This window comes from Scyliorhinus torazame, chromosome 2 (assembly GCF_047496885.1).
Source record: "Scyliorhinus torazame isolate Kashiwa2021f chromosome 2, sScyTor2.1, whole genome shotgun sequence".
Taxonomy (NCBI): Eukaryota; Metazoa; Chordata; class Chondrichthyes; order Carcharhiniformes; family Scyliorhinidae; genus Scyliorhinus; species Scyliorhinus torazame.
This window is the reverse complement of record NC_092708.1, coordinates 9,343,719-9,364,964: the sequence shown is the minus strand read 5'-3', so window position 1 is coordinate 9,364,964 and position 21,246 is coordinate 9,343,719. Positions and strand designations below refer to the sequence as shown.

Below are 21,246 nucleotides of genomic sequence, written 5' to 3'. Positions count from 1 at the left end.
GAGAGTGTGATAGAGACAGGGGGAGAGTGTGATAGAGACAGGGGGAGAGTATGATAGAGACAGGGGAGATTGTGATAGAGACGGGGAGAGTGTGATAGAGACAGGGGGAGTGGGATAGAGACAGGGGGAGATTGCGATAGAGACAGGGGGAGAGTGTGATAGAGACAGGGGGAGTGTGTTAGAGACGGGGAGAGTGTGATCGAGACGGGGAGAGTGTGATAGAGACAGGGGCAGAGTGTGATAGAGACGGGGCGAGTGTGAGAGAGACAGGTGGAGAGTGTGATAGAGACAGGGGCAGAGTGTGATAGAGACGGGGAGAGTGTGATAGAGACAGGGAGAGAGTGTGATAGAGACAGGGGGAGTGGGATAGAGACAGGGGGAGAGTGTGATAGAGACGGGGAGAGTGTGATAGAGACAGGGGGAGAGTGTGATAGAGACAGGGGGAGAGTGGGATAGAGACAGGGGGAGAGTGTGATAGAGACGGGGAGAGTGTGATAGAGACAGGGGGAGAGTGTGATAGAGACAGGTGGAGAGTGTGATAGAGACAGGGGGAGAGTGTGCCAGAGACAGGGGGAGAGTGTGACAGAGACAGGGGGAGAGTGTGATAGAGACAGGGGGAGAGTGTGTTAAAGACAGGGGGAGAGTGTGATAGAGACAGGGGAGAGTGTGATAGAGACAGGGGGAGAGTGTGATAGCGACGGGGGGAGTGGGATAGAGAAAGTGGGAGAGTGGGACAGAGACAGGGAGAGAGTGTGATTGAGACAGGGGGAGAGTGTGATTGAGACAGGGGGAGAGTGTGATAGAGACGGGGAGAGTGTGATAGAGACAGAGGGAGTGGGATAGAGACAGGGGGAGAGTGTGATAGAGACAGGGGGTGAGTGTGATAGAGACAGGTGGAGTGGGATAGAGACAGGGGGAGAGTGTGATAGAGACAGGGGGAGAGTGTGATAGAGACAGGGGGAGAGTGGGATAGAGACAGGGGAGAGTGTGATAGAGACAGGGGAGAGTGTGATAGAGGCGGGGTGAGTGTGATAGAGACGGGGGAGAGAGTGATAGAGACAGGGGGAGAGTGTGATAGAGACAGGGGGAGAGTGTGATAGAGACAGGGGGAGAGTGTGATAGAGACAGGGGGAGAGTGGGATAGAGACAGGGGAGAGTGTGATAGAGACAGGGGAGAGTGTGATAGAGGCGGGGTGAGTGTGATAGAGACGGGGGAGAGAGTGATAGAGACAGGGGGAGAGTGTGATAGAGACAGGGGGAGAGTGTGATAGAGACAGGGGGAGAGTGTGATACAGACAGGGGAGAGTGGGATAGAGACAGGGCGAGAGTGTGATAGAGACAGGGGAAAAGTGTGATAGAGACAGGGGGAGTGTGATAAAGACATGGGGAGAGTGTGATAGAGACAGGGGAGAGTGTGATAGAGACAGGGGGAGAGTGTGATATAGACGGCGGAGAGTCTGATAGAGACAGGGGGAGAGTGTGATAGAGACAGGGGGATTGGGATAGAGACAGGGGGTGAGTGTGATAGAGACAGGGGGAGAGTGTGATAGAGACAGGGGGAGTGGGAATGGGACAGGGGGAGAGTGTGATAGAGACGGGGGAGAGTGGGATAGAGACAGGGGGAGAGTGTAATAGAGACAGGGGGAGAGTGTGATAGAGACAGGGGGAGAGTGTGATAGAGACAGGGGGAGAGTGTGATAGAGACAGGGGGAGAGTGTGATAGAGACAGGGGGAAAGTGTGATAGAGACGGGGGGGAGAGTGTAATAGAGACAGGGGGAGAGTGTGATAGAGACAGGGGGAGAGTGTGATAGAGACAGGGGGAGAGTGTGATAGAGACAGGGGGAGAGTGGGATAGAGACAGGGCGAGAGTGTGATAGAGACAGAGGGAGTGGGATAGAGACAGGTGGAGATTGTGATAGAGACAGGGGAAAAGTGTGATAGAGACAGGGGGAGTGTGATAAAAGACATGGGGAGAGTGTGATAGAGACAGGGGGATAGTGTGATAGAGACAGGGGGAGAGTGTGATAGAAACGGGGAGAGTGTGAGAGAGACAGGTGGAGAGTGTGATAGAGACAGGGGCAGAGTGTGATAGAGACGGGGAGAGTGTGATAGAGGCAGGGAGAGAGTGTGATAGAGACAGGGGGAGTGGGATAGAGACAGGGGGAGAGTGTGATAGAGACGGGGAGAGTGTGATAGAGACAGGGGGAGAGTGTGATAGAGACAGGGGGAGAGTGGGATAGAGACAGGAGGAGAGTGTGATAGAGACGGGGAGAGTGTGATAGAGACAGGGGGAGAGTGTGATAGAGACAGGTGGAGAGTGTGATAGAGACAGGGGGAGAGTGTGCCAGAGACAGGGGGAGAGTGTGACAGAGACAGGGGGAGAGTGTGATAGAGACAGGGGGAGAGTGTGTTAAAGACAGGGGGAGAGTGTGATAGAGACAGGGGAGAGTGTGATAGAGACAGGGGGAGAGTGTGATAGCGACGGGGGGAGTGGGATAGAGAAAGTGGGAGAGTGGGACAGAGACAGGGAGAGAGTGTGATTGAGACAGGGGGAGAGTGTGATAGAGATGGGGAGAGTGTGATAGAGACGGGGAGAGTGTGATAGAGACAGAGGGAGTGGGATAGAGACAGGGGGAGAGTGTGATAGAGACAGGGGGTGAGTGTGATAGAGACAGGTGGAGTGGGATAGAGACAGGGGGAGAGTGTGATAGAGACAGGGGGAGAGTGTGATAGAGACAGGGGGAGAGTGGGATAGAGACAGGGGAGAGTGTGATAGAGACAGGGGAGAGTGTGATAGAGGCGGGGTGAGTGTGATAGAGACGGGGGAGAGAGTGATAGAGACAGGGGGAGAGTGTGATAGAGACAGGGGGAGAGTGTGATAGAGACAGGGGGAGAGTGTGACAGAGACAGGGGGAGAGTGGGATAGAGACAGGGGAGAGTGTGATAGAGACAGGGGAGAGTGTGATAGAGGCGGGGTGAGTGTGATAGAGACGGGGGAGAGAGTGATAGAGACAGTGGGAAAGTGTGATAGAGACAGGGGGAGAGTGTGATAGAGACAGGGGGAGAGTGTGATACAGACAGGGGAGAGTGGGATAGAGACAGGGAAAAAGTGTGATAGAGACAGGGGGAGTGTGATAAAGACATGGGGAGAGTGTGATAGAGACAGGGGGAGAGTGTGATAGAGGCAGGGGGAGAGTGTGATATAGACGGGGGAGAGTCTGATAGAGACAGGGGGAGAGTGTGATAGAGACAGGGGGATTGGGATAGAGACAGGGGGTGAGTGTGATAGAGACAGGGGGAGAGTGTGATAGAGACAGGGGGGATTGTGATAGAGACAGGGGGAGAGTGGGATAGAGACGGGGGGGAGTGGGATAGAGACAGGGGGAGTGGGATAGAGACAGGGGGAGAGTGTGATAGAGACAGGGGGAGTGGGAATGGGACAGGGGGAGAGTGTGATAGAGACGGGGGAGAGTGGGATAGAGACAGGGGGAGAGTGTAATAGAGACAGGGGGAGAGTGTGATAGAGACAGGGGGAGAGTGTGATAGAGACAGGGGGAGAGTGTGATAGAGACAGGGGGAGAGTGTGATAGAGACAGGGGGAAAGTGTGATAGAGACGGGGGGAGAGTGTAATAGAGACAGGGGGAGAGTGTGATAGAGACAGGGGGAGAGTGTGATAGAGACAGGGGGAGAGTGTGATAGAGACAGGGGGAGAGTGGGATAGAGACAGGGCGAGAGTGTGATAGAGACAGAGGGAGTGGGATAGAGACAGGGGGAGATTGTGATAGAGACAGGGGAAAAGTGTGATAGAGACAGGGGGAGTGTGATAAAGACATGGGGAGAGTGTGATAGAGACAGGGGGATAGTGTGATAGAGACAGGGGGAGAGTGTGATAGAAACGGGGGAGAGTCTGATAGAGACAGGGGGAGAGTGTGATAAAGACAGGGGGATTGGGATAGAGACAGGGGGTGAGTGTGATAGAGACAGGGGGAGAGTGTGATAGAGACAGGGGGGATTGTGATAGAGACAGGGGGAGAGTGGGATACAGACAGGGGGGTGTGGGATAGAGACAGGGGGAGAGTGTGATAGAGACGGGGGGAGAGTGTAACAGAGACAGGGGGAGAGTGTGATAGAGACAGGGGGAAAGTGTGATAGAGACGGGGGGAGAGTGTAATAGAGACAGGGGGAGAGTGTGATAGAGACAGGGGGAGAGTGGGATAGAGACAGAGGGAGAGTGTGTTAGAGACAGGGGGAGAGTGTGATAGAGACGGAGGAGACGGTGAGAGAGACAGGGGGAGAGTGTGATAGAGACAGGGGGAGAGTGTGATAGAGACGGAGGAGACGGTGAGAGAGACAGGGGGAGAGTGTGATAGAGACAGGGGGAGAGTGTGATAGAGACAGGGGCAGAGTGTGATAGAGACAGGGGGAGAGTGTGATAGAGACAGGGGGAGAGTGTGATAGACACAGGGGGAGAGTGTGTTAGAGACTGAGGGAGAGTGTGATAGAGACAGGGGTGAGTGTGGTAGAGACAGGGGGAGAGTGTGATAGAGACGGGGGGCGTGTGATAGAGACGGGGGAGAGAGTGATAGAGACAGGGTGAGAGTGTGATAGAGACAGGGGGAGAGTGTGATAGAGACAGGGGGAGAGTGGGATAGAGACAGGGGGAGAGTGGGATAGAGACAGGGGGAGTGTGATAAAGACATGGGGAAAGTGTGATAGAGACGGGGGGGAGAGAGTGATAGAGAGAGGGGGAGAGTGTGATAGAGACAGGGGGAGAGTGTGATAGAGACAGGGGGAGAGTGTGATAGAGACAGGGGGAGAGTGTGATAGAGACAGAGGGAGTGTGGGATAGAGACAGGGGGAGAGTGTGATAGAGACAGGGCGAGAGTGTGAGAGAGACAGGGGGAGAGTGTGATAGAGACAGCGGGAGAGTGGGATAGAGACAGGGGGAGAGTGTGATAGAGACAGCGGGAGAGTGGGATAGAGACAGGGGGAGAGTGTGATAGAGACAGGGGGAGTGTGGGATAGAGACAGGGGGAGAGTGTGATAGAGACAGGGTGAGAGTGTGAGAGAGACAGGGGGAGAGTGTGATAGAGACAGCGGGAGAGTGGGATAGAGACAGGGGGAGAGTGTGATAGAGACAGGGGGAGAGTGTGATAGAGACAGGGGGAGAGTGTGATAGAGACAGGGGGAGAGTGGGATAGAGACAGGGGGAGAGTGTGATAGAGACAGAGGGAGTGGGATAGAGACAGGGGGAGATTGTGATAGAGACGGGGAGAGTGTGGTAGAGATAGGGGTGTGTGATAGAGACAGGGGGAGAGTGTGATAGAGACAATAAGACCATAAGACATAGGAGTGGAAGTAAGGCCATTCGGCCCATCGAGTCCACTCCACCATTCAATCATGGCTGATTTCAACTCCATTTACCCGCTCTCTCTCCATTGCCCTTAATTCCTCGAGAAATCAAGAATTTATCAACTTCTGTCTTAAAGACACTCAACGTCCCGGCCTCCACCGCCCTCTGTGGCAATGAATTCCACATACCCACCACTCTTTGGCTGAAGAAATTTCTCCTCATCTCTGTTCTAAAGTGACTCCCTTTTATTCTAAGGCTGTGCCCCCGGGTCCTAGTCTCCCCTGCTAATGGAAACAACTTCCCTACATCCACCCTATCGAAGCCATTCATTATCTTGTAAGTTTCTATTCGATCTCCCCTCAACCTCCTAAACTCCAATGAATATAATCCCAGGATCCTCAGACATTCATCGTATGTTAGGCCTACCATTCCAGGGATCATCCGTGTGAATCTCCGCTGGACCCGCTCCAGCGCCAGTATGTCCTTCCTGAGGTGTGGGGCCCAAAATTGCTCACAGTATTCTAAATGGGGCCTAACTAATGCTTTATAAAGCTTCAGAAGTACATCCCTACTTTTATATTCCAAGCCTCTTGAGATAAATGACAACATTGCATTTGCTTTCTTAATTACGGACTGTACCTGCAAGTTTACCTTTAGAGAATCCTGGACTAGGACTCCCAAGTCCCTTTGCACTTCAGCATTATGAATTTTGTCACCGTTTAGAAAATAGTCCACGCCTCTATTCTTTTTTCCAAAGTGCAAGACCTCGCACTCGCCCACGTTGAATTTCATCAGCCATTTCTTGGACCACTCTCCTAAACTGTCTAAATCTTTCTGAAGCCTCCCCACCTCCTCCATACTACCTGCCCCTCCACCTATCTTTGTATCATCGGCAAACTTAGCCAGAATGCCCCCAGTCCCGTCATCTAGATCGTTAATATATAAAGAGAACAGCTGTGGCCCCAACACTGAACCCTGCGGGACACCACTCGTCACCGGTTGCCATTCCGAAAAAGAACCTTTTATCCCAACTCTCTGCCTTCTGCCTGACAGCCAATCGTCAATCCATGTTAGTACCTTGCCTCGAATACCATGGGCCCTTATTTTACTCAGCAGTCTCCCGTCAGGCACCTTATCAAAGGCCTTTTGGAAGTCAAGATAGATAACATCCATTGGCTCTCCTTGGTCTAACCTATTTGTTATCTCTTCAAAGAACTCTAACAGGTTTGTCAGGCACGACCTCCCCTTACTAAATCCATGCTGACTTGTCCTAATCCGACCCTGCACTTCCAAGAATTTAGAAATCTCATCCTTAACAATGGATTCTAGAATCTTGCCAACAACCGAGGTCAGGCTAATTGGCCTATAATTTTCCATCTTTTTCCTTGTTCCCTTCTTGAACAGTGGGGTTACAACAGCGATTTTCTAATCCTCTGGTACTTTCCCTGACTCCAGTGACTGTTGAAACATCATCACCAACGCCTCCACTATTTCTTCAGCTATCTCATTTAGAACTCTAGGATGTAGCCCATCTGGGCCCGGAGATTTCTCAATTTTTAGACCTCTTAGTTTCTCTAGCACTTTCTCCTATGTGATGGCTACCATATTCAACTCTGCCCCCGACTCTCCGGAATTGTTGGGATATTACTCATGTCTTCTACTGTGAAGACTGACGCAAAGTACTTATTCAGTTCCTCGGCTATTTCCATGTCTCCCATCACAAAATTACCAGCGTCATTTTGGAGCGGCCCAATGTCAACTTTTGCCTCCCGTTTGTTTTTAATGTATTTAAAGAAACTTTTACTATCATTCCTAATGTTACTGGCTAGCCTACCTTCAAATTTGATCCTCTCTTTCCTTATCTCTCTCTTTGTTGTCCTCTGTTTGTTTTTGTAGCCTTCCCAATCTTCTGACTTCCCACTACTCTTTGCCACATTATAGGCTTTCTCTTTTGCTTTGATGCATTCCCTAACTTCCTTTGTCAGCCATGGCTGCCTAATCCCCCCTCTGATAACCTTTCTTTTCTTTGGGATGAACCTCTGTACTGTGTCCTCAATTACTCCCAGAAACTCCTGCCATTGCTGTTCTACTGTCTTTCCCACTAGGCTCTGCTCCCAGTCGATTTTCGTCAGTTCCTCCCTCATGCCCCTGTAGTTACCTTTATTTAACTGTAACACCTTTACATCTGATTCTACCTTCTTTCTTTCAAATTGGAGATTGAATTCGAACATATTATGATTACTACCTCCTAAGTGCTCCCTTACTTTAAGATCTTTAATCAAGTCTGGCTCATTACATAACACTAAGTCCAGAATGGCCTGTTCCCTCGTGGGCTCCATCACAAGCTGTTCCAAAAAGCCCTCCTGTAAACATTCAATGAATTCCCTTTCCTTGGGTCCACTGGCAGTATTTTTTACACAGTCCACCTGCATATTAAAGTCCCCCATGATCACTGTGACCTTGCCTTTCTGACATGCACTTTCTATTTCGTGGTGCATCTTGTGCCCCTGGTCCTGACCACTGTTAGGAGGCCTGTACATAACTCCCATTATGGTTTTTTTGCCTTTGTGGTTCCTCAACTCGACCCACACAGACTCCACATCATCCGACCCCATGTCGTTTAGTGCTATTGATTTAATTTCATTCAAAGAACAAAGAACAAAGAAATGTACAGCACAGGAACAGGCCCTTCGGCCCTCCAAGCCCGTGCCGACCATACTGCCCGACTAAACTACAATCTTCTGCACTTCCTGGGTCCGTATCCTTCTATTCCCATCCTATTCATATATTTGTCAAGATGCCCCTTGAATGTCCCTATCGTCCCTGCTTCCACTACCTCCTCCGGTAGTGAGTTCCAGGCACCCACTACCCTCTGCGTAAAAAACTTGCCTCGTACATCTACTCTAAACCTTGCCCCTCTCACCTTAAACCTATGCCCCCTAGTAATTGACCCCTCTACCCTGGGGAAAAGCCTCTGACTATCCACTCTGTCTATGCCCTTCATAATTTTGTATACCTCTATCAGGTCGCCCCTCAACCTCCTTCGTTCCAGTGAGAACAAACCGAGTTTATTCAATCGCTCCTCATAGCTTATGCCCTCCATACCAGGCAACATTCTGGTAAATCTCTTCTGCACCCTCTCTAAAGCCTCCACATCCTTCTGGTAGTGTGGCGACCAGAATTGAACACTATACTCCAAGTGTGGCCTAACTAAGGTTCTATACAGCTGCAACATGACTTGCCAATTCTTATACTCAATGCCCCGGCCAATGAAGGCAAGCATGCCGTATGCCTTCTTGACTACCTTCTCCACCTGTGTTGCCCCTTTCAATGACCTGTGGACCTGTACACCTAGATCTCTTTGACTTTCAATACTCTTGAGGGTTCTACCATTCACTGTATATTCCCTACCTGCATTAGCCCTTCCAAAATGCATTACCTCACATTTGTCCGGATTAAACTCCATCTGCCATCTCTCCGCCCAAGTCTCCAGACAATCTAAATCCTGCTGTATCCTCAGACAGTCCTCATCGCTATCCGCAATTCCACCAACCTTTGTGTCGTCTGCAAACTTAATAATCAGACCAGTTACATTTTCCTCCAAATCATTTATATATACTACAAAGAGCAAAGGTCCCAGCACTGATCCCTGTGGAACACCACTGGTCACAGCCCTCCAATTAGAAAAGCATCCCTCCATTGCTACCCTCTGCCTTCTATGGCCTAGCCAGTTCTGTATCCACCTTGCCAGTTCACCCCTGATCCCGTGTGACTTCACCTTTTGTACGAGTCTACCATGAGGGACCTTGTCAAAGGCCTTACTGAAGTCCATATAGACAACATCTACTGCCCTACCTGCATCAATCATCTTAGTGACCTCCTCGAAAAACTCTATCAAGTTAGTGAGACACGACCTCCCCTTCACAAAACCGTGCTGCCTCTCACTAATACGTCCATTTGCTTCCAAATAGGAGTAGATCCTGTCTCGAAGAATTCTCTCCAGTAATTTCCCTACCACTGAAGTAAGGCTCACCGGCCTGTAGTTCCCGTGATTATCCTTGCTACCCTTCTTAAACAGAGGAACAACATTGGTTATTCTCCAGTCCTCCGGGACATCCCCTGAAGACAGCGAGGATCCAAAGATTTCTGTCAAGGCCTCAGCAATTTCCTCTCCAGCCTCCTTCAGTATTCTGGGGTAGATCCCATCAGGCCCTGGCGACTTATCTACCTTAATATTTTTTAAGACACCCAACACCTCGTCTTTTTGGATCACAATGTGACCCAGGCTATCTACACACCCTTCTCCAGACTCAACATCTACCAATTCCTTCTCTTTGGTGAATACTGATGCAAAGTATTCATTTAGTACCTCGCCCATTTCCTCTGGCTCCACACATAGATTCCCTTGCCTATCCTTCAGTGGGCCAACCCTTTCCCTGGCTACCCTCTTGCTTTTTATGTACGTGTAAAAAGCCTTGGGATTTTCCTTAACCCTATTTGCCAATGACTTTTCATGACCCCTTCTAGCCCTCCTGACTCCTTGCTTAAGTTCCTTCCTACTTTCCTTATGTGCCACACAGGCTTCGTCTGTTCCCAGCCTTTTAGCCCTGACAAATGCCTCCTTTTTCTTTTTGACGAGGCCTACAATATCACTCGTCATCCAAGGTTCCCGAAAATTGCCGTATTTATCTTTCTTCCTCACAGGAACATGCCTGTCCTGTATTCCTTTCAACTGACACTTGAAAGCCTCCCACATGTCAGATGTTGATTTGCCCTCAAACATCCGCCCCCAATCTATGTTCTTCAGTTCCCGCCTAATATTGTTATAATTAGCCTTCCCCCAATTTAGCACATTCATCCTCGGACCACTCTTATCCTTGTCCACCTAATTAACCTAATTAACAAGGCAACCCCGCCCCCTCTGCTCACCTCTCTGTCTTTTCGATAGGTTGTGAATCCCTGGATGTTTAAATGCCAGTCCTGAACCCCTTCAACCATGTCTCTGTGATGCCTACCACATCATACCTGCCAGTCACAATCTGGGCCACAAGCTCATCTACCTTGTTCCGTACACTGCGCGCATTTAAATATAGCACCTTTAATTCTCTATTGACCGTCCCTGTCAGGAGAGAGACAGGGGGAGAGAGTGATAGAGACAGGGGGAGAGTGTGAGAGAGACAGGGGGAGAGTGTGATAGAGACAGGGGGAGAGTGGGATAGAGACAGGGGGAGAGTGGGATAGAGACAGGGGGAGAGTGTGATAGAGACAGGGGGAGAGTGTGAAAGAGACAGGGGGAGAGTGTGATAGAGACAGAGGGAGAGTGGGATAGAGACAGGGGGAGAGTGTGATAGAGACAGGGGGAGTGGGATAGAGACAGGGGGAGAGTGTGATAGAGACAGGGGGAGAGTGGGATAGAGACAGGGGGAGAGTGTGATAGAGACAGAGGGAGTGGGATAGAGACAGGGGGAGAGTGTGATAGAGACAGGGGGAGAGTGTGATAGAGACAGAGGGAGAGTGTGATAGAGACAGGGGGAGATTGTGATAGAGACAGGGGGAGAGTGGGATAGAGACAGGGGGAGAGTGTGATAGAGACAGAGGGAGTGGGATAGAGACAGGGGGAGAGTGAGATCATGATGAGGAGAGTGATAGAGACAGAGGGAGAGTGTGATAGAGACAGGGGGAGTGTGATAGAGACAGGGGAGAGTGTGATAGAGACAGAGGGAGTGGGATAGAGACAGGGAGAGAGTGAGATCATGATGTGGAGAGTGATCGAGACAGGGGGAGATTGTGATAGAGACAGGGGGAGTGGGATAGAGACAGGGGGAGAGTGTGATAGAGACAGGGGGAGTGTGATAGAGACAGGGGGAGAGTGAGATCGCGATGAGGAGAGTGATCGACACACAGGGAGATTGAGATAGAGACAGGGGGAGTGGGATAGAGACAGGGGGAGAGTGTGATAGAGACAGGGGGAGTGGGATCGAGACAGGGGGAGTGTGATAGAGACAGGGGGAGAGTGTGATAGAGACAGGGAGAGAGAGTGATAGAGACAGGGGGAGAGTGTGATCGAGATGAGGAGAGTGACAGAGACAGGGGGAGAGTGGGATAGAGACAGGGGGAGAGTGAGATCATGATGAGGAGAGTGATCGAGACACGGGGAGATTGTGATAGAGACAGGGGGAGTGGGATAGAGACAGGGGGAGAGTGTGATAGAGACAGGGGGAGTGGGATAGAGACAGGGGGAGAGTGTGATAGAGACAGGGGGAGTGATAGAGACAGGGGGAGAATGTTATCGCGATGAGGAGGGTGATAGAGACAGGGGGAGATTGTGATAGAGACAGGTGGAGTGGGATAGAGACAGGGGGAGAGTGAGATCGAGATGAGGAGAGTGATAGAGACAGGGAGAGAGTGAGATTGAGATGAGGAGAGTGATAGAGGCAGGGGGAGAGTGAGATCGAGATGAGGAGAGTGATAGAGACAGGGGGAGAGTGATATCGAGATGAGGAGAGTGATAGAGACAGGGGGAGAGTGAGATAGAAGGTCGGATATGATAATAAATGATTGGTATTTGGTACTTGACCAACTGAGTCAGTTTTATTCTTGATCAAAAATTAAACAGGTTCAAAATCCATTAAACCTAAGTTAGCAGTAATTTTCACTCAGTGATAGCCTTCCTAACTAGTGATCTCAATAACTAGTGAACCTAAATCCTCAGCAAACTAGATCTCGTTAACCAATACAATGTAATGTTTCAGGTTACATTGATCTGCCCTCTATAGCTATAGGATTGGCTGCCTCGTGAAAATCTGTGCCAATTCTCAGTGCTGGCTGACATTGTAAATCCCGGGTGAATCTTTAATTAATGCTGCCGGCACTAGCAGGAACTGAGGTGGTTTTGGGGGGGAATGATTGGAGCTGTCGGAAGTTGGACATCACAGTCGTTTTGGCCTGACTTTGTTTCTGGAGCTTTGCAACCTACGTGCCTTGGGAAGGAGCCGAGCTCTCTGTTACATGGAACGCCTTTGTCCCAGTAGAATGAGAGAGGCTGAACATGCCCATCGGAAATGAGGGAATGCCAAGCTGAGCTGCAGAGGGAGCCAGCTGCACAGTAAAAGGACAAGAGTGGAGGATTGTTCCCGGGTTTTCCAACAGGCTTCATGCCCATCAGCATTTTAAATCACGTTCTAGTCAAAGGAACTGTGCCCAGATCTCTGAGCCGTACTCTTCCATTGCAACTTGTACCGTTTAAATTCTACCTCCCCCTCCTCTCTCTCTCTCTCCTCTCTGTTTCTCCGTGTAACTCATACGGAAACACTTGGGCCTAGGAGCGTTGAAGACAAGGCACGCAGTGTAAGTTAATCAGCAGACTGCTGGGCCAGGAACAAGCTTGGTGTCTGGATGCAGCCACAGCTCGGCGTAATATTTGCGGCAATGATTGACTAAATTATTCTGCCGTTCTGCCGAGGGACAGTGGTCGGGTTTCACAGAGTGGAGACATTTCTTCCGGGGAAAACGTTCTTTACGGTTTCCCTTCTGTCCCAACGCAAGTCTATGAACTTCCCGCATTCATCGGACTCGCTGGACGGGAAGGGTGCGAGTCACTGGCATCCGGATCCAGGCACTGGATTCTGTCCAGTTGAGCTGGCAGCACCCTGAGAGAGCGAGGAAGGAGGGCGAGAGAGCGAAGGCGAGAGAACCTTCTCAAATTTGCCAGCGCCGTGCGGTGGAACTGCCAAGAGCTCAGAAAGGCGGCGGTTACTCGGGAAGGGGCTGCTTGACTTTGGCTCGCGTCGATTTAATTCACCTGCTGGTGGCTCACAACTGGAGCCGGACAGGAATTGGTATGTAGGAGAACGTCTCCACAGCTCAACACTTCCCTCCACCTAATATATACATTCGTACCCAGTAATGAACCAAGAGCTGTGACATAATCTGTGCAGAGTTGTACCCAGTAATAGACACTGGGCTGGATCCTCCGCCGGTGGGAGGCTCCGTTTTGCCGGCTGCCCGGGGGTTTCAGGACAGCGCGGGGCTGCCCCACAACGGGAAACCCCCTTGGCCGGCGTGACGGAGAATGCCAACGGTGTACTGAACCAGAAATCCGGCGCGGCGGGACGCAGAAACCCGCCCGGCGGATTTTATATCAAGCTTCCTACTCCGTAACTCAGAGTGTGTTGTCCTATCAGATTCACAGCAGTTTGATATCCACCCAGGTGACTGCAGAACAAAAACAGGAAATTCAGCAGGTCTGTCAGTATGAGTGGAGAGGGAAACAGAGTTCACGCTTCGAGTCCGTGTGGCTCTCCTTCAGAACTGCGGAGAGGGAGAAATTTGCCCGGTTTTATATTGTATAAAAGGGGTCGGAGGTGGAGCACAATGGAAAGTTAGTGATGAATGAGAGCTCTGGGGACATTTGACCAAGTTGTCATGGACACAGTGGTGACTATAGTATATTTGCAGTGGGTTCCAGAAGTGGTTCTGTTTGGTCCTGTGCAGTCTGATTTCTGTTTTGCTTTTAATAAATCTCTGCCTTTTCCATTCTTTTTCTTCCTTCAGAGCCCAGGAGCTACGTGGAGTCAGTTGTCAGGACAGCCACAGTCGGAGGCCACAGTCTGCAAAGTCCTCCCACGTCTCTGAGCTACATGGTGGATCCGCCAGCCAGGAACATACCCGGCCCCTCAACATTCACTTCCCCCAGTCCGATCTCAAGCAGCAGTCCCTTACTTGCCATGGAGAGGTAAGGAGGACTCGAATCAACCAGCTATATGTCATGTCCCTGATTTGATAGGCGGCCTGTTTCTCTGTGTCTGAGGGTCAGCACCACATTGGGAGAGATCTGTTCCTGTGGCAGAGGCTGTGGCTCCGCACCACACCAGGAAATACAGTCACACTCTGAGCCAATGACAGCAGCTTACAGGCTGAGGTTGCTCTTTCATGGGAGATGTGAAGGTGCAACACCAAATTACTTGATCATTCCCTCTGATTGGAAACAGCAAGATCGTGGGACATGAAGGACGGCCCTGCTTCGTCACAACGCCAGGGACCCGGGTTAACACTGCTGTCTCACAGTGCCAGGGACCCGGGTTAACACTGCTGTCTCACAGTGCCAGGGACCCGGGTTAACACTGCTGTCTCACAGTGCCAGGGACCCGGGTTAACACTGCTGTCTCACAGTGCCAGGGACCCGGGTTAACACTGCTGTCTCACAGTGCCAGGGACCCGGGTTAACACTGATGTCTCACACTGCCAGGGACCCGGGTTAACACTGCTGACTCACAGTGCCAGGGATCCGGGTTAACACTGCTGTCTCACAGAGCCAGGGACCCGGTAGCACTGCTGTCACACAGTGTCAGGGTCCCGGGTTAACACTGCTGTCTCACAGTGTCAGGGACCCGGGTTAACACTGCTGTCTCACAGAGCCAGGGACCCGGTAGCACTGCTGTCACACAGTGTCAGGGTCCCGGGTTAACACTGCTGTCTCACAGTGTCAGGGACCCGGGTTAACACTGCTGTCTCACAGAGCCAGGGACCCGGTAGCACTGCTGTCTCACAGTGCCAGGGACCCGGGTTAACACTGCTGTCTCACAGTGCCAGGGACCCGGGTTAACACTGCTGTCTCACAGAGCCAGGGACCCGGTAGCACTGCTGTCTCACAGTGCCAGGGACCCGGGTTAACACTGCTGTCTCACAGAGCCAGGGACCCGGTAGCACTGCTGTCTCACAGTGCCAGGGACCCGGGTTAACACTGCTGTCTCACAGTGCCAGGGACCCGGGTTAACACTGCTGTCTCACAGTGCCAGGGACCCGGGTTAACACTGCTGTCGCACACTGCCAGGGACCCGGGTTAACACTGCTGCCTCACAGTGCCAGCGACCCGGGTTAACACTGCTGTCTCACAGAGCCAGGGACCCGGATTAACACTGATGTCTCACAGAGCCAGGGACCCGGGTTAACACTGCTGTCTCACAGCGCCAGGGACCCGGGTTAACACTGCTGTCTTACAGTGCCAGGGACCCAGGTTAACACTGCTGTCTCACAGTGCCAGGGACCCGGGTTAACACTGCTGTCGCACACTGCCAGGGACCCGGGTTAACACTGCTGCCTCACAGTGCCAGCGACCCGGGTTAACACTGCTGACTCACAGAGCCAGGGACCCGGGTTAACACTGATGTCTCACAGAGCCAGGGACCCGGGTTAACACTGCTGTTTTACAGTGCCAGGGACCCGGGTTAACACTGCTGTCTCACAGAGCCAGGGACCCGGGTTAACACTGATGTCTCACAGAGCCAGGGACCCGGGTTAACACTGATGTCTCACAGAGCCAGGGACCCGGGTAAACACTGCTGTCTTACAGTGCCAGGGACCCGGGTTAACACTGCTGCCTCACAGAGCCAGGGACCCGGGTTAACACTGCTGTCTCACAGCGGCAGGGACCCGGGTTAACACTGCTGTCTCGCAGTGCCAAGGCCCCGGGTTAACACTGCTGTCTCACAGCCCCAGAGATCCGGGGAAACACAGCTGTCTCACAGTGCCAGGGACCCGAGTAAACACTGCTGTCTCACAGTGCCAGGGACTCGAGTAAACACTGCTGTCTCACAGTGCCAGGGATCCGGGTTAACACTGCTGTCTCACAGTGCCAGGGGCCCAGGTAAACACTGCTGTCTCACACTGCCAGTGACCCGGTTTAACACCGCTGTCTCACAGTGCCAGGGACCCGGGTTAACACGGCTGTCTCACAGTACCAGGGGCCCAGGTTAACACTGCTGTCTCACAATACCAGGGACCCGGGTTAACACTGCTGTCTCACAGTGCCAGGGGCCCAGGTTAACACTGCTGTCTCACAATACCAGGGACCCGGGTTAACACCGCTGTCTCACAGTGCCAGGGACACGGGTTAACAATGCTTCCTCACAGTGCCAGGGACCCGGGTTAGCACTGCTGTCTCACAGCGACAGGGACCCGGGTTAACACTGCTGTCTCACAGTGCCAGGGACCCAGGTTAGCACTGCTGTCTCACAGTGCCAGGGACCCGGGTTAACACTGCTGTCTCACAGTGCCAGGGACCCGGGTTAACACTGCTGTCTCACAGCGACAGGGACCCGGGTTAACACTGCTGTCTCACAGTGCCAGGGACCCAGGTTAGCACTGCTGTCTCACAGTGCCAGGGACCCGGGTTAACACTGCTGCCTCACAGTGCCAGGGACCCGGGTTAACACTGCTGTCTCACAGAGCCAGGGACCCGGTAGCACTGCTGTCTCACAGTGCCAGGGACCCGGGTTAACACTGCTGTCTCACAGAGCCAGGGACCCGGTAGCACTGCTGTCTCACAGTGCCAGGGACCCGGGTTAACACTGCTGTCTCACAGAGCCAGGGACCCGGTAGCACTGCTGTCTCACAGTGCCAGGGACCCGGGTTAACACTGCTGTCTCACAGTGCCAGGGACCCGGGTTAACACTGCTGTCTCACAGTGCCAGGGACCCGGGTTAACACTGCTGTCGCACACTGCCAGGGACCCGGGTTAACACTGCTGCCTCACAGTGCCAGCGACCCGGGTTAACACTGCTGTCTCACAGAGCCAGGGACCCGGATTAACACTGATGTCTCACAGAGCCAGGGACCCGGGTTAACACTGCTGTCTCACAGCGCCAGGGACCCGGGTTAACACTGCTGTCTTACAGTGCCAGGGACCCAGGTTAACACTGCTGTCTCACAGTGCCAGGGACCCGGGTTAACACTGCTGTCGCACACTGCCAGGGACCCGGGTTAACACTGCTGCCTCACAGTGCCAGCGACCCGGGTTAACACTGCTGACTCACAGAGCCAGGGACCCGGGTTAACACTGATGTCTCACAGAGCCAGGGACCCGGGTTAACACTGCTGTTTTACAGTGCCAGGGACCCGGGTTAACACTGCTGTCTCACAGAGCCAGGGACCCGGGTTAACACTGATGTCTCACAGAGCCAGGGACCCGGGTTAACACTGATGTCTCACAGAGCCAGGGACCCGGGTAAACACTGCTGTCTTACAGTGCCAGGGACCCGGGTTAACACTGCTGCCTCACAGAGCCAGGGACCCGGGTTAACACTGCTGTCTCACAGCGGCAGGGACCCGGGTTAACACTGCTGTCTCGCAGTGCCAAGGCCCCGGGTTAACACTGCTGTCTCACAGCCCCAGAGATCCGGGGAAACACAGCTGTCTCACAGTGCCAGGGACCCGAGTAAACACTGCTGTCTCACAGTGCCAGGGACTCGAGTAAACACTGCTGTCTCACAGTGCCAGGGATCCGGGTTAACACTGCTGTCTCACAGTGCCAGGGGCCCAGGTAAACACTGCTGTCTCACACTGCCAGTGACCCGGTTTAACACCGCTGTCTCACAGTGCCAGGGACCCGGGTTAACACGGCTGTCTCACAGTACCAGGGGCCCAGGTTAACACTGCTGTCTCACAATACCAGGGACCCGGGTTAACACTGCTGTCTCACAGTGCCAGGGGCCCAGGTTAACACTGCTGTCTCACAATACCAGGGACCCGGGTTAACACCGCTGTCTCACAGTGCCAGGGACACGGGTTAACAATGCTTCCTCACAGTGCCAGGGACCCGGGTTAGCACTGCTGTCTCACAGCGACAGGGACCCGGGTTAACACTGCTGTCTCACAGTGCCAGGGACCCAGGTTAGCACTGCTGTCTCACAGTGCCAGGGACCCGGGTTAACACTGCTGTCTCACAGTGCCAGGTACCCGGGTTGGCACTGCTGTCTCACAGTGCCAGGGCCCTGGGTTCGCACTGCTGTCTCACAGTGCCAGGGCCCCGGGATAGCACTGCTGTCTCACAGTGCCAGAGACCCGGGTTAACACTGCTGTCTCACAGTGCCAGGGACCAGGGTTAACACTGCTGTCTCACAGTGCCAGGGCCCTGGGTTAGCACTGCTGTCTCACAGTGCCAGAGACCCGGGTTAACACTGCTGTCTCACAGTGCCAGGGACCCGGGTTAACACTGCTTCCTCACAGTGCCAGGGACCCGGGTTAACACTGCTGTCTCACAGTGCCAGGGACACAGGTTAACACTGCTGTCTCACAGTGCCAGGGACCCGGGTTAACACTGCTGTCTCACAGAGCCAGGAACCCAGATTAACACTGCTGCCTCACAGTGCCAGGGACCCGGGTTAATACTGCTGTCTCACAGTGCCAGGGACCCGGGTTAACACTGCTGTGTCACAGTGCCAGGGACCCGGGTTAACACTGCTGCCTCACAGTGCCAGGGACCCAGGTTAACACTGCTGTCTCACAGTGCCAGGGACCCGGGTTAACACTGCTGTCTCACAGTGCCGGGGACCCGGGTTAACACTGCTGTCTCACAGTGCCAGGGACCCGGGCTAACACTGCTGTCTCACAGTGCCAGGAATCCGGGTTAACACTGCTGTCTCACAGTGCCAGGGACCCAGGTTAGCACTGCTGTCTCACAGTGCCAGGGACCAGGGTTAACACTGCTGTCTCACAGAGCCAGGGACCCGGGTTAACACTGCTGCCTCACAGTGCCAGGGACCCGGGTTAACACTGCTGTCTGACAGTGCCAGGGACCCGGATTTGATTCCCGGCTTGGGTCAGTGTCTGTGTGAAGTTTACACGTTCTCTCCATGTCTGCGTGGGTTTCTTCCCACAGTCCAAAGACCTTCAGGTTAGGTGGATTGGCCATGATAAAATTGCCCCTTAGTGTCCAAAGTTGGCTTTACGAGGATAGCGTGGGGAGTAGACCTCGGCAGGATGCTCTTTCGGAGGGTCAATGTAGAATAGATGGGCAAATGGCCCCCTTCTGCACTGCAGGGATTCTATGATGAGTCCATGCCTGGCAATTAGTTAGTGGGTAGTTTTATTTTGTGCTGTTCAGTGAGATCTTCTGCCTGGAGGATAAGGGTGTTTGGCAGAGCAAGGGTTAATGTGGGAAGGACGAACATTTCCATCCACTGTCTGCTGTGGAGATTCACAAGATAGTCGACTGTGGAGTAGATTCTGGAATGAGCTGACATGGAGACAGAACCCCTGACAGCACCTTGGATATGTGCATAGTTAGCAATAAACAGTGAAACTGTACCTCCAGCGACCTCCCTGTGAAATACCAAACAGTCTTTAGAGCATTGTCTGCGGATAGTGGGGATTTGGGAATGTGCTCCTAGAATTTGTCTGCAAGTTCCCGGGCAGCGGGTGAAAAGTCTGTGTGCTCACTGCCAGCGGGACAGGCTGCTTGTCTGCTCACATTGGATTAACACTTCCTCCTGATACAAACTCTGTCTTTTTTTTCATTTCCTTAGTGCGTTCATCACGAGCTGTTTACCGACCGGAGCCAATGGGCAGGGTACCACGCCACCCCAGCCGTCTCTGGATTCCAGTTTAAGATCAGCCAGCTTCTCCCATCCATCCTTTGCCGAGAGCAGCTACCTTAACAACAGTCCATCGAGCCAGTCAGCTCCCGGAACAGGCAGCTCCTCGGGAAGCTTTGCCGTGGGTGCTGACTTTTCGCCAGGCCCAGGTCCACCTCACCCAGACAGAGCCGTGGCCGGAGTTCATTTCTTGCAGGGAAGCCCAGAGTCCCTGCACCAGACAGTGGCCACAAAGACCCCCTCAAGCCCAACCTTGGGCAGGAGAGTAATCAGCCCGGGGCCAGTGATACCACCCGGAAGCCCAGGAATGAACAGGCACCCGGTGGGTGTTTACGGACTGCTGACTGGCACATCGAGCAGCCCCGTTATGTCCAGATACCCTGGCATCGTTAGTGCCAGCGCACCGGTCACCCCCAGCAGCCCAGTCCTGGAGCCATACCCTCTGTACGGCTATTCAACTGCCACAGCACAGTTGGAAGAGCGATATCCGGCACTGTCACGCCAAGGGAGTTCCTCGGGATATGCTTCACCCGGAACGCCGGGGTTCCCTGTCTCGCCGGCTTACTACAACTCGGCCACGAGCAGCCCTGCCCCTGCTGCGGTTTTTACTGCCGCACCTGGCGCGCAGGTGATTGCCAATCCCTCTCCACCCCGGGGCTGCCTGGCCGCTAGTCCCCAGCCTGCCCTGCCAGAGAAGAGGCGAATGTCAAGTGGCGACCGTTCCAACAGCTCAACCAACTACGCCATGGTCAACGGAAAGACTGCCTCGCCCATCTCGAGTGGGATGTCGAGCCCAAGTGGAGGCAGCACGCCAAGCGTCTCCTTTTCACACACGTTACCCGACTTCTCCAGACTGTCTCTGCACGGTGAGGAGATCGCTTTACTTTTATATTGGGAAAACTGTATCTTCTCTCTTGTGATGCTGTCTGACTGATTAGTGTTCCCTCCAAGCAATGTGGATAAAGGGGAACCTGTGGATGTGGTGTACATGGATTTACAGAGGGCATTTGATAAGGTTAATACACAAAATTACAGCTCAAGGTACAGGAGTAGAATATCAGCTTGGATAATAAATAAATAATCTTTATTAGTGTCACAAGTAGGCTTACATTAACACTGCAATGAAGTTACTGTGAAAAGCCCCTAGTCGCCACACTCCGGCGCCTGTTCGGGTACACGGAGGGAGAATTCACAATGTCCAATTCACCTAACAAGCACGTCTTTCAGTACCTGTGGGAGGAAACCGTAGCGCCCGGAGGAAACCCACGCACACACGGGGAGAACGTGCAGACTCCGCACAGACAGTGACCCAAGCCGGGAATCGAACCCGAGTCCCTGGCGCTGTGAAACAACAGTGCTAAACACTGTGCTTATCCAGCAGGTACTAAAGAGTCGGGATAAATGGTTTTTTTTTGAGTTGAGAAGTTGTAACTAGGGGAATGTCACAGGCGTCAGGTACATTATAAATGAATGACTTGGAGGAATGGACTAAATGTATGGTAACTAAATTTGCTGATAA

General features: G+C 52.7%; 1 protein-coding gene across 10 annotated transcripts in view; it reads left to right on the top strand.

The window, feature by feature from the left end:
- tns1b (tensin 1b) overlaps positions 1 to 21,246 on the top strand; it is a 1,628,779-nt gene that overhangs the window by 1,539,555 nt on the left and 67,978 nt on the right. For all 10 annotated transcript variants that reach the window (XM_072468585.1, XM_072468574.1, XM_072468565.1 and 7 more), the window contains 2 exons: positions 13,909 to 14,089; positions 19,659 to 20,593. In XM_072468585.1, the coding sequence (XP_072324686.1) occupies positions 13,909 to 14,089; positions 19,659 to 20,593 (1,116 nt within the window). The remainder of the gene's footprint in view (positions 1 to 13,908; positions 14,090 to 19,658; positions 20,594 to 21,246) is intronic.